This window comes from Anabrus simplex, chromosome 1 (genome assembly GCF_040414725.1).
Source record: "Anabrus simplex isolate iqAnaSimp1 chromosome 1, ASM4041472v1, whole genome shotgun sequence".
NCBI lineage: Eukaryota > Metazoa > Arthropoda > Insecta > Orthoptera > Tettigoniidae > Anabrus > Anabrus simplex.
Window position 1 is genome coordinate 339444634 of NC_090265.1, and position 14511 is coordinate 339459144.

Below are 14511 nucleotides of genomic sequence, written 5' to 3' on the forward strand. Positions count from 1 at the left end.
CTCTAATATCTTGTAACTGCTATCACATGGCGATGAATATCTATGATTTTGTCGCTGAAATCGCTTGGCATTCTTTGACAGAGAGATGTGTGTCTTCGGGGACACAATCCCTTTCATGTCATGAAGAATTTACCGATCCAACCCTGGCTCACTTTCAGATGTGAACAGTTGATCTTCCTTTAATCGCTAGTTCATGAGCTTTGAAATGCATCATCACGTGTGAGATACTAAAGCCGTCATTTTGAAACTCTGTAACGTAATGAAGCAATCTGTCTTCCAGTTCAGGAAACTTACCAGTTTTTGGCCCTCTGAATGCCTTACATGTTCAGTTGGTGGTTTCTAGCGCAGCTTTCTATTTATGCCAGTAGCGAACATTAAACTCAGTCACACTGAATTCTCAATCGGGAGCTCTGTTATGTTCTTCAGCATATATTATCATTTTGAGTTTAAACCCAGCCGTATAACTCCCATGTTCCTCCATAACTTAAGGATCGACCTACACAAGAAAACTTACCTAAGAAACAACAATGAAACGTGAAGAGAGAATACTGGTACTTGTCGACAATACAACAGATGGATAATACCTAATACCGTGATCACTTGCCTGCCTGGACAGGGAAACACTCCCAGTTCACGTGATCAGCTCTGCCGGACGGGTAGCGATAAGCATACTGACAAAGACGGAAGAGTGAGAAGGAAGGCTGTGTGTGACTGACTGGCTATTCAATTGTAGGCCTTATGTTAACTCTCCAAATTGTGGGATATTTTGTTCCATCTTCTGAGCTGTGTCAACTCTACAATGATGATGTTTTGACTTTTCTCTCCCAGAGGATTGAAGAGTACTGCTTCCAAATTTTCAAAATTCTGCCTTCTCCTAAAAGAACTTGTCCAAGGTCTGTGGTAACAATTGGAATGTCTTATTTTAATTTTTTAATCAATTAACTAATATGCAGCAAACAACTTTCGTGTTGCCTTTGAAATTCTCTTAACATTTCCTTCAAAAACGTTTGCCGTATATTTTTGCAAATGGAATCAGTTTTTCAGCCGCTCCACACTCCTGCAATCTTCTTACGATAATATTTTGACACCTTCATTTCGGTATGTTATATTTTTCATGAGGTTGTGCCTAACTTCAACCTACCTTCTTCCACATGTTTCTTTTGCTAATGAAGACGAGTGCAATCTTTTTCATTCCTCCACATTTTTCCTCTCCTTTTTGGGTAGCTCATTAACTCGTTAATACCAACAGCAAGTTCAAATTCACATGAAGCTCTGCAGTAAAACACTTATATATTGATAAGAGGTCAATCCACGCAATTTGTAATTCATTCATTTCTAACGCTGCCCTCTGGAAGTCACAGAGACATGTTTTTTTTTTTTTTTTTTTTTTTGCTAGGGGCTTTACATCGCACCGACACAGATAGGTCTTATGGCGACGATGGGATGGGAAAGGCCTAGGAGTTGGAAGGAAGCGGCCGTGGCCTTAATTAAGGTACAGCCCCAGCATTTGCCTGGTGTGAAAATGGGAAACCACGGAAAACCATCTTCAGGGCTGCCGATAGTGGGATTCGAACCTACTATCTCCCGGATGCAAGCTCACAGCCGCGCGCCTCTATGCGCACGGCCAACTCGCCCGGTAGAGACATGTTTCTTTTCACAGATGTTGTTGGGTGCCTTAGACTTGTGAACTTGTTCAATAATTGTAATCTGCACACAATTAAATAAATAAATCTCGGCAGTCTGTCTTGAAAACGCCTACTCTATTATAGCATAAACATACTCCTAAAAATACAATCAGGGTTTCATCATTCACAGGATAAATTCTCTTTTAGATATCAATCATGAAAGTCTACACCTATACAAAATGTGTTTTACTTTAGAGGAGGTGAACTTTTCCAAAGAGTACACATGCTGTGTTTTACCTCAGTTTAACAATGTACAGCAATAACAGTACCTGCATCGGCTGCCTGTATCATGCTGACATCATTGCCTCCATCTCCAACAGCTGCTGTCCTCTTGCCTGTGTGTCTCTGGATAAGCCGCACCACCTCAGCTTTCTGCGTTGGAGAACACCGACAACAGACTACAGCAGGGCAACTACATGCCAGCTCTAGGAACTCATGCTGATAATACTGTAAACAAACCTGAAAGCAGATATTAAAATATGGTCTCTGTTGAGATACCATACTTACTTGCCTATAACACCCCCCTGTTAATTTTAAGACTATTCTTGCAGAAAAAAACTAATTGGAAAAAAAATAATGCAAAAAATCTTCTAAGTGACCAGGCAGCATGTGCATCATTTCACTATCAAAACCCACACTTCTGCACCACCTGTGCACTGACCTTGGCCACTCACTTCCTCTACCATAGATTTCTTAATGCCCTCCAGCTTCTGGGCTCCATGTTCCACATGGCTGCACGTAGTGTGTAACTAGAAAGCATTAGTACTCAGGCAGGAGTGAAAATGAGCAAGAGAAAAAGTTTTACTACATTCTTCAAGTTGAATGTCTTAAAACATGCTACATAAAATAGAGTGAGAGCGGTGAGTCATAAATACACTAAATGCAGCAATGTATGATTCGTTATTGGCATATCCAGAGACACAAATTATTGGGAGCAAAGAAAACATCTAAATATTTTCATGGTCCAAAGAAAGCGAAATATGAAGATGTGGTTATAAAGTTCTGGAGTGGGTTAGAGAAGCAAGAGACAATGGCAATGGTGTAAATCACAAAATGGTGCATGTGAAATTGCACAAAGTCTTGGTATTGTGGGAAAGGATTTTAAAGCAGGTAGAGGTTGGTCAGAAAACATTTTTCGTGCCAAAATGGACTAAGTTTGCAGAGAGGGACATCATTGTGCCAGAGGCTTCCATCAGAATATACCATCAAATTGATCAAATTTCATCACTTTGTCCCAAGACTTCGAAAACAGCAACAGTTTGTCTCATATCAAATTGGCAACGCTGATCAGATGCTACTGTTCTTCGATATGCCAACAAATACCACAATCAATGTAGCTCGTAGTTCTAATTGAAACTACTGGAAATGAACATTATGTTGCACTGTAATGATAGCAGTGACCGCTGATGGCAGAAAGCTTCCGCCATATTGCATAGTTAAAAGGAAAACGCTGCTGACAGAAGATTTTCCTAGGGGCATACTTGAATGAGCACAAGAAAAAGATGAAATGGAGGCCAATTTAATGAAGGGCTGACTGAAGACAGTGTAGAAATGTCAACCAGGAGCTCTGTTGAACAAGTAGTCTATGCTGGTGTCAGACAGCTTCCGCAGCCAATTAGTAGACACTGTGAGAAAGCAGATGAACATGATGCAGACCTGCCCAGCCATCATCCCAGGGAGCCTTACATCAATTTTACAGCTGTTAAACATCTCCATAAATAAGCCATTCAAAGATCATGCATGTTAGGAGGTTCTATAGAAGCTGGATGGTAAATGATAAGCACGAGAAGACAAAAGGTGGCGAAAGAACGCGACCCACCCATACTAACAAATATCTTCATGGTCCTCCCATCACCATCCTTGCCAAAAGCGTGCTGCGCTTAAAACCCTTATCAGCTAAACAAGGGAGGTTTGTGAGGAGGATAAATTAAATGGTGAACTTGAATTCTTAACCTGAACATTCCTGAGCAATGGCTACTCAAGGAGAGAGATTGACGAAGTGCTACATCCTAAGCCAAAAGACAGATTGCCAAATGATTCTCGTCCTTTGAGTCTGGCCTTCTTGCCATATGTACAATTTGTCACAGATAGGATTGGCAACATTCTCAGAAGGTACAATATCTTTTTTTTCCCCTTGCTCTACGTCGCACCGACACAGATATGTCTTATGGCGACGATGGCACAGGAAAGACCTGGGAATGGGAAGGAAGCGGTCATGGCCTTAATTAAGCTGCAGCCCCAGCATTTGCCTGGTGTGAAAATGGGAAACCACGGAAAACCATCTTCAGGGCTGCCAACAGTGGGGTTCGAACCCACTATCTCCTGATTACTGGATACTGGCCGTACTTAAATGACTGCAGCTATCGAGCTCGGTAGGCACAATATCAAGACCATTTTTAAGCCTAATATCATCATAGGAAATGCTTACGATCCGTTAAAGTCCCTACTGGTTTAAACTGTGAAGAATATGTATGATTCCTTGCTCCTGTGGATCGGTTTATGTTGGCCAAAAGTGTAGGAAGGTAGCAACGAGGGTTAACCCTAGAACTGGCAATGTTAAATTTTGTAGTGGCAGCCATATTTGGCAGCTTTTACATGTCTAAATAAAACACAAAATATCCGCAATGTATGAAATAAATCTACCAAGTTTTATATATCTAAGTAAAGATAATACATCAAGGATTGTCGTGTTGACACAAAATTGCATAAATGTTTTGACTAAAAATATACTGTTCAAAAAGTGTAATTCCTACATTTAAAATAATAATAATAATAAAAAACTTTTGATCATATGTACCCAACATTCGAACATGTCACAAATAAACTAAGATATAGGCTACAAATTATCAATAATGTATCTACAATGAACTAGCAAAAGTTTCATCATTCTAAGAGGTATAATCTTCAAAATATTTGGGAAAATGTATAGGTGACCAATCAATTGGAGGCGTGAACTTAGACCTTGTTATTACGATAGGTTGCTTCATGGGAGGCTTGTCATCACTTTCACTTGCCGGTGTTTGAATCAAAGAAACTGCTGATAAACATTCCGAATCAGACTTTGAATCTGTTGGTTCATTCCCAATATCTTCGAAGTCACATCCATCAGTTTCATCTTCCAACAAATTTTGCACTACTTCATCACTAATTGTCCGTAATGACTTGAAGATGAACCTACTATCCGCAAAACGTTTAGTGACACTTCTTTTTACGGAGTTGAGGGGCAAAGAGGGAGCATCAACATTTCCAGCAGTACTACCAACTGAATGGAACAGAAATAGGAATTGAATCAATAGTACGATCGATATGAATTTTTAAAACCTTTATTTTATATATTATCCATAATAATAATAATAATAATAATAATAATAATAATAATAATAATAATAATAATAATAGTAATAATAATAATAATATACAGTAGTTAGACTGGTCTACCTCTTTTTAGCAGGGGTGCCTGGAGATTCACCAGGGAGAGAGGCAGAAAATGCTTTAATCCTCTTAATCATGGAAACAGATTTTCCCATATATGTGGCAGCTTTTTATATTGTTTTTATCACAGCAATCTCCTTACCTGTCATATGAGGTGACTAAAAGGGGCCCCAGGGGCTCTTAGGAGCATGGGTTGGTGACCATGGGGCCCTCAGCTTAGTTCTGGCGTTGTTTCCACTTGCTTGTGGCAGGCTCCTTACTTTCATCTATCCTATCCAGAGGTGCAAAGCTGTGAAATGGGTTATCAGTAATCTCCCCCTCCCCTCCCACGCCCCTCAGCCTTTAAAAAAAAAAAGTCAAATCCAAAGCATACTCCTCCCTTCCCCATACTGACACTACCTTTTCACTTCCTGACAGCAGTCTATTCTAAAGTACGAAGTTCGATCAAATAGGATTTTTGTTTCTGAACATCAACAGTTGGTAGGACTGACCCGCGCTTCTGCTATGCTTAGGCGGGACTGTTAGGAGTGGGGAGGGCGTGCTGTTAGATATTTCCCGCCGTTTCGTCAGTAACACTCACAATGTCCGAGCAACAGGTGCACCCCTCCACTGCACAGCGCATAATTATAAAATTTCTTGCTCGTGAAGGAGTTACAGCGGCGGAAATGTGCCAGTTCGAAGACCACATATTGTCAAGGACGCGTGTTTGCCAGGCATAAAAAGTGCACAGAAGGATGAGAAAGTGTGGAAAATCAGCAAGACGATTGCCGTCCTCGGACCAGCTTCTTCTTTTGCTACTGCTTTTTCCCCACACCTGTGGGTTTGAGGTGCGAACAGCGTCGCACATGTGGATTTGGCCCTGTTTTATGGTCAGATGCCCTTCCTGACGCCAACCCTATATGGAGGGATGTAATCACTATTGCGTGTTTTTGTGGTGGTTGGTAGTGTGTTATGTTGTTTGAATATGATGAGAAGAGTGTTAGAACGGACACGTACACCCAGTCCCCGAGCCAGAAGAATTAATCAGAAGAAATTAAAATTTTCGACTCGGCCGGTAATCGAACCCGGGACCCTTTGAATCGAAGGCCAGTATGCTGACCATTCAACGAACGAGTTGGACTGTCGTCCTTTCACCAGTATTACAGACTAAAACATTCGTGCGGTTAAAGACATTATTGACGACTATCGACGGGCGAGAGTATCAGAAATTGCAGAACAAGTCGGAATCAGTTACGGGAGCTGTCAAGGAATCATCACAAACGACCTATAGTTCCGTAAAGTGTGTTCCAGATGGGTCCTTCGCCTTTTGATTGAAAATCAGAAGTTGAGATGTTTGGAGGTCTGTCAGAGGCCGACAGCAAAATTTGCAGAAGAAGGTGATGCATTTTTGACTTGGGTCATCACCTGCGATGAAACATGGGTCCACCACTACACTTCCGAATCCAAACAAGCCAGTAAGGAGTGGCGGAGGAAAGAGGAAGCAGCACCAGTGAAAGCCAAGACTCGACTGTCAGCTGGCAAAGTACTCGCAACTGCTTTTTTTCGATTGCGAGACATTTTGCTGATTGAATTTTTGCACGAGTGAAGCACAATCGATGCTGCTTACTACTGTGAGCTGCTGAACGAGGCGAGGGTTGCATATCGCTGCAAAAGACAAGACCAACCGATTTGACAGGTCATCCTGCTCCACGACAATGCGCAGCCCCATACTGCAGCTCTAACTGTCTCCAAGCTACAAGAAATGCACTGGACTACACTTGATCATCCTCCTAACAGCCTGGACTTATCGCCCTGTGATTTCCATTTGTTCGGACCGCTTAAAAAAGCTATAGGAGGGCAACGATTTGAAGATGACGAGAGTGTGGAAGACTTCTAGCGCAACTGGCTGGTGACATGACCCTGTTCCTTTATGATGAGGGCATCAAAAAGCTGCCCACACACTGGGACAAATGCATTTTCAAAGCACGAAACTATGTGGAAAAATAAACTGTAATTGCCTTGTGTGCCATTTCACTGTCCGAGATTGATAGTTTATTGGAACTAAAATGGACGGAAATGCCATGACATAAGTAAATGTGATGCATAAACTCGGTCATCTATGTCAATAAAATACAATATATGGTGTGATCGAGGTAGAACAGATCAAGGCAGCAGTTACTAAGACAAGCAAAAATTTAGAATTGTTAAAACACTGCTATTGAAAAACTGCAAACTGAAAGAGGAAACCTGAGCAACAATCGCATTGAGCTAGAGATACATATCGCAAGGTACAAGTTAAGACTTGGAAAGAAACTCAAGGGATTTAAGAAAGATTTGCGACATATATATTAATTGAAGAATGCAGAAATATAAAACCATAAATAAAGCGGCGAGTTAAGAAATACAGCAAGAAAGGCTTATATTGCATCTTCAAATCGGCAAGGGATAACCATTTATACAATTACCAAGAAGGAAATCTTTAGGATAGGGAAATAACTAAATTAACATATAAAAATAGCAATTATAACACAAATATCTGAAGAAAAAAAAGGCAAACAATTTGGTAGTCTACAAGCGTTATTAGAATTAAAGTTAAAACGACGGACTTGATATTGAAGTTACCATGTTAGAAGGCTATAGAATCCGTGTCATGACGCAATTGACTTCATCTATATTTATTTCTGTTGCATTTGCACAAGACATGGCTTTCAAGATGTTCTAAGAAGATGATGGTCCGATGTCCAGAAGAGACTGAGCTGAGATGACGGCAAAGGAATCTTACCTATCCCAGATCATCCTAATGACCAGCGAGAGGATGTAACTGCCGTGCCTGAACTACAGATGTCCTGGAGCATCTAATGCAATCCCGGTGGAGCGTATGGAAAAGATAAGTCTTCTTTATTAGTGCAGTAAGTTAAATAAATCTTCCAGATTTCAATAATATCTTTAACTTGTTGATGAATAAATGGCGAGGCATAGCGATCTTCAAATTAACACACAACAGAAGAGAGTATAAATGATCCACCTTATATCAATACAAATTATTTGTATTGATTATTGATCTGTATTGATATAAGGTATACTCTCTTCTGTTGTGTGTTAATCTCCTTTCAATGCGAACCAAATATGAAGTTTTTAACATTAGATATCTTCAAATTAGCTCAGATATGTCAGGTTTCTCGTGAATTAGTTATATATTTGTGTCGAAATGCAGGGATAATAGGTAGCCATCTGTATAACATAACCTATCCTTGGCTAGGTATGTGTGAAGTGAATAACATTTACTGTAAGTGCTATCGCAGAGACATTTAATCAAATGGTGAGGTTAATATATATAAATTATTAGATCTATAACAATATTATAGTTAAGATTATAAATGAGTAAGGGTTAATATCTTGTAATATGGAGATCATACAGTGCCGTATAAGTTCAGAATTGGATTATATGAGGATATGAGAGTAATATGAAGTGAAACAGAGATTGATTGAGAAGAAATGGATTAATCAAGTGGATAAATGATGGTTAGAGAATTCTGTACGTCAAGTTAACACACGAGAGGTTGCATCTGTTTTAGAATACCAATATAAATGGTCCGTTATTGGACATCATAAATTTTCCAGCTAACTCATTCCTGCTTGCCAGTGTTTGGCGAGCAGGAATGCGTTGGCTGGAAAATTTATAATGTCCAATAACGGACCATTTATACTGGTATTATAAATTTACTCATTCGGAACAAAAATTTCAGATTTCCTATGGGAATCAACATCTATATCACCCGTTTTAGAACGCAAGGGGTCGTGCGAAAGCAAATTGCTCACGCTTAATATTCATTTTCTAATGAGCTGCTATTTTCTTTTGCAGTGAATGCTCTGATAAAAATATAAATATGTACCCTGTTTAACTGCCTTTCAACTAGTACTAACACAAAATGAATTTTTTCTGCAAAATCTGGTAAAATTACATGAGTTTTTAAAGAACACGAGAGGTCGCATGTGAGCAAATTGTTTCAACGTTTGCATTTGTACATTTCAATGAATGATTTGGTCACAATTCAAAATAAAACTACAGCACCAAACTTCACTGAAAGCCACCATAAACTTCATGAACTTTGCTCGAAGGCAATTTGCCGCGACAGATGCGAGAGTGAAAGAAACCTTAAACTACTCTGGAACACAGCAGGCAATACACTGACGATAATCAACGTCAGGCGGGGCAGAGGGAGGGGAGGGATGAAACGAACACCCTAAACCCTACAGCTGCTAGCAACGAAATTATTAACAAATATTTAAAAAGTGCGGCAAATTGCAGCGGGTGCGACCTCTCGTGTGTTAAGATATACATGAAGGATATATGCAAGTGAAAGAAGAAATATGATGTTGAGATGTGAAGAAAGTGATATATATGAATATTGAATAAATATGAAGAAGAATAAAATACTTGAAAAAACGGCTAAGGAAAATAATAGAACCACAACTACAGGAAGAACAATATGGATTCAGAGAACACCGATCAACTACCGATCTCATATTTGTACTTAGAATACTGTTAGAAAAGCATTAGTGTTTTCGGATCTCGAAAAAGCATTTGATAGTGTTCCAAAGAAAGAAAAATGTATCCAAAGGGCTTATCCAGAAAGTTAAAATGCTTTACGAAGACTGCTGCAGTTGCATACAGATAGGAAACGGTAATTCTGATTGGTTCCAAACCACTAAAGGAGTGCAACAAGGCAGTACCCTTTCACCCTTACTTTTTATCACTGTCATGGATGAAGTCATGAAAGAAATTAAGCGGAAGAACAATATGGACATCAATGCATTTGCATTTGCAGATGATGTAGTAATTTGGGGAAATACAGAGAAGGAAGTCCAAGAGAGGCTGAACACCTGGAATGAACATTTGAAAGCACACGGATTAACAATAAATAAATCGAAAACTGTTACTATGCCTGTCAACAGGCAGAAGAAGAAAGGAAAAATAATGCTGGAAAGTACACAACTGGAAACAGCAGACCAATATAAATATCTTGCGTGCATCATTTCAAGTGATAACAGAATACAGCATGAGATTAACAACCGGATTAAAAAATCAGCTCAGTTTTACCATCAAGTTCGGAACCTCCTCTGGAACGAACAAGTTCCCTTAAGATCAAAGCAGATTCTATTTCAATCATACTTCACCCCCATAATAACATATGGCCTAGAAACCTGAACAACCCAACAAGTGGATAGCAAACTACAAGCCGCAGAAATGAAGTTCCTACGAACTATGGTACAGAAGACAAAAAGGGACAGGGTAAGGAATGAAAGAATAAGGGAAGAAGCTGGTGTGTACCCATCCCTGAATGAAAAAGTGACAAGGCCCCGTTTGAAATGGTTTGGCCATGTCAAACGAATGGACGATGGAAGGACAGCAAAACAATGGTACACACAGTCGTGGCCGGAAAACGACCGGTAGGAAGACCTAGGAAGAGATGGCTGGACCAAGTGAAAGAGGACATAGGAACAAGAGGAGTCAGCTGGGATGTCGTCCTGAGAGAAGAGTGGTACATGAACAGACAGAAATGGAGAGAGTTCGTAAACCACACCCGGGCAACTGGAGTGGAAAATTGATGATGATGATGATGAAGATGATGATGAACAATAATGAATGTGATATGTATTGTTTTGTCAATAAGGATGGAAATAATTTGATATGAAGATAATAAGAAGGTTGATGCAATCCAGGGTTAGTAATGTACTTGATACCAAGATGTGTGATAGTTAATAGATATTCCATTTCCAACATGTATGAAAACATATTATGAAGTTTATAAGGAGTTAAGGCACTAGTAAATCATCGACATAATTCACTGTAGGGAAAGTTGACTAGGATATTGATCAGAAATTAGCCCATATCTTTACTATAAGTTGAATATTTGCTGAACAAGTACATGGCACTTATTTAATTCTATGCACAAGTATGATAAGTTTTTCATATATAATTCCAGAAGGTAATGATTGATAGAGTCTTCACAAATAATACTCTATACCTATTTTAATAAATAACAGTATGCGAGGTGTTGTTGGAATTTAATTAATTACCTGACTATACATTTCATCAGACCCATTTTTTATAATTAAACTAATTTGTAAGATTTATGAGATGAATGATATAAATTTGAGCTGATAAGTGATAGTAGATATTAATATAGAAAAGAGCGCATAATGTGGTCAACTTAATACTTATCTTTTTCCTGATATATATCCGTGAAGCAGAATACCTGAATAATAAATTTTATCCTCATCCTAAATAACCAAATAACTAAAAGAAGATATAATTACAAGAAGAAAATAGTTGATGCTGAAATGTATTATTTCTCAAGAAGATTTGTAATATTTTGAGAAACTTTAACTGAAGTTAGGGACATTTTCTTTCACACAGATAACTAATGATACAAAGATATTGATGTGATTTCATTTCCATGAGTTGAGCCTTACAGAATTATTCCAATTTTCTATTGTACATAATTATTTTTATATCAACTTACTCAAAGATGGAAGTTAATTAATATGAATTTTCAATGAAGATAATACAGTAGAAGTCCGTTATAGCGAGAATTCACAACGGCGAAAAATTTACTCGCTATAGCGGATTGTCGTTACATCCGTAAAATTCGGGAAAACCCCCAATCACATTAAAATCAGTATGAAATGGCAATAAGTTTGTTAAAAACTTGCGTTTTCGCGGATAATATCCACAATACGGGTTACTTGTTTGTTGTTTTTCGAAATCCGATACTACGTGAAAGCGTGTGTTTAATTTCATTCGGAAAAGAAATATTACTGTATTTCCCCGAATCCAAAACGACCCCCACATTTTCCTTCAAATATTTTTAATGAGGCTTAAAAGTGCATTGTAAAATCATATGAATGTCTTTCTTATAGAGTACGCATTTTTAGGCTATTTGTAGACGTTGAACACTGGTTTTAGTTAGGCCGTATTTTTTGCGGCTGTAAAATTATGCTTTATTTCAGCGGGTTTAATAACCATTAACTTAAAATTGGCATCATAAGATCGAAGGGATCTCGCTGAAAATTTGCCGGCAAATACACATTCCACGCGTCACTACACTGATCCACCAGGAAAATATTCTTGCTTACTATAAAACTGTTACTTTCACTCAGCGTCAGATATAACTGGCTGCCGCTCCACGCACGTCTTGCTTGCCGGATTCGGCCAACTTCAGCGGCTAGCAATGTATAGGTTTAATTGCGGACTTTGAAAATCAACGTACGAGTTTATTGCGCCGCGGTATGACAATTCTGCCCTTGCATTTTTGTGCACATACCTCACAATTTCATCTTCGGCTTCTTTAAAGCGTCCTTGTTGTGGGCCACTGAATGCATTTTTTGTGCAGTACACATTTTTAAGCTATCTTTGTCTTCACGGTAACGCCGGATATTGGCTTTAGTTAGGCATATGGCGTATTTTCTTGTGGCTGCACAATTATTATACATTTCCGAGTGTTTAATAGCCATTAACTTAAAATTGGCATCATCACATCGACGAGAACCCGTTGAAAATTTGCCGGCAATACCTGTTCCACGTATCTTTACAATACGACGATCCATCACGAAAATATTCCTGCTGTCTATAAAACTTAATTTTACTAAGCGCCAGGTACAGCAGACGTGATATAACTCTGGAACTGAGTAGCCGTGGCCTTTCTAAGAATTCGAAGGCTCCCATGTTTTGATGCCATTCTGCAAATTTAAGAAACGTTTTTGTAGAGGATAATAGAATATCATTCTCTCTTCACTATTTCCCGAGATCCAGTGACGTTACACACAGGCACTGTACAACCGGTCACCGCGGCTAGCGATGTATGATAAAGAGGCGGTCGTTTATTATCATCGAGTTTTGTCTGCGCGCGCGGCGGGGTGAAAAGAAACAGCGTGGTTACTGCGGTAATTGCAGTGGTGTTCATTACTATCAGGCCGCGAATGCAAAACGACCCTTGTTTTTTCACATGAGATTCTGAGAAAAAAACGTCGTCTTAGATTCGGAGAAATACGGTATCACTCCAGAGACTTCTGTGGCAAACATTTCAGTTTTCTTCTTCAAACGGCTTCACCTAACCTATTTAATAACTGTATCGGCTATGTACCTATCATGAAAACCAATTTGAAACGCATGTGGAGAAATGATAACCTCCTCGTTAAAAATTGACATACCGGGCGAGTTGGCCGTGCGGTTAGGAGCGCGCAGCTGTGAGCTTGCATCAGGGAGATAGTGGGTTCAAATCCCACTGTCGGCAGTGGTTTCCCATTTCCCATTTTCACACCAGGCAAATGCTGGAGCTGTACCTTAATTAAGGCCACGGCTGTTTCCTTCCCATTCCTAGGCCTTTCCTATCCCATCGTCGCCGTAAGACCTATCTGTGCAGTGCAACGTACAGAAAATAGCAAAAAAAAAAAATGACATGGGAATAGCTTTCCGAAATTTAACTAGACGCAAGACAATATAAACTATCCTCTGAAATCAGTGATGCACCTTGCCATATCTTGAGGTGTATCACATTCTTACTAAATTTCAGTATACGGTATACCATTAAAATTAAGAGATCGTTTACTTCAGCCTTTACTTTTAACCAGTTAACAGCTGCTATCGGCCACATTGTTTTACTCATTTATTACGAAAACATGTTATCCTCTTTCATTTCGAATTTTCTTTAGAGAACAGCAGTTGACGGGTATTACTGATCGACTCCAATATCGCCTTCGAATGTTGAAGACAGAGCTCGCAAATGCAATTAGCGCGAAACTATACCATACCGAAGATGATCGATCGCACTTTGTGGCAAACGTTTCAATTTTGTTATTCAAATAGCGTCGCCCATCCTAACTTAACTGTACTATATGTATGATGATTACATACTTCAAACGCCAGTAGAGAACCTACTCGTCATAAATTTACATGATAATAGCCTTTCCGTAATTTAACGGACGCGAGAAAATATAAACTAACCTCGTAATCAATGACGCACTCTGCCATATCTTGCGGTGTAGGCCTATCTCATTCTTACTTAATTTCGGTATGTAGCATTAAAATTAAGCGATTATCTTTAACGAGTTAACAACGGTTACCGGACACGTTATTTACGCATTTATTACGAAAACATAATCTCTTTTATTTTCCTTGCGGAAGAGCAGTCGACGGGTATTACTAATCGACTCCGACAGAGCGAGAAATGATATGGTGTCGAAGATGATCGATCGAATGTAGTATAATGACTGGGTGCATAAATATCGGCAACGGAAAAACTGTGCGCGCATAATCGCTCGTAATAACGGATGCGTCAGTGAAAGGGCTCTCGCTGTAACCGAAGGATAATACACAGTTTAATATGGGAATTTTGAAGGGATGCACAAAAGT

The 14511-nt window shown here is 39.2% G+C and overlaps 1 protein-coding gene across 5 annotated transcripts in view; it reads right to left on the minus strand.

Annotated features, from left to right (window-relative positions):
• The window catches only part of LOC136856766 (probable phospholipid-transporting ATPase IIB), a 407253-nt gene that overhangs the window by 105883 nt on the left and 286859 nt on the right, over nucleotides 1–14511 (minus strand). For all 5 annotated transcript variants that reach the window (XM_067134860.2, XM_067134861.2, XM_067134862.2 and 2 more), the window contains one exon: nucleotides 1955–2144. In XM_067134860.2, the coding sequence (XP_066990961.2) occupies nucleotides 1955–2144 (190 nt within the window). The remainder of the gene's footprint in view (nucleotides 1–1954; nucleotides 2145–14511) is intronic.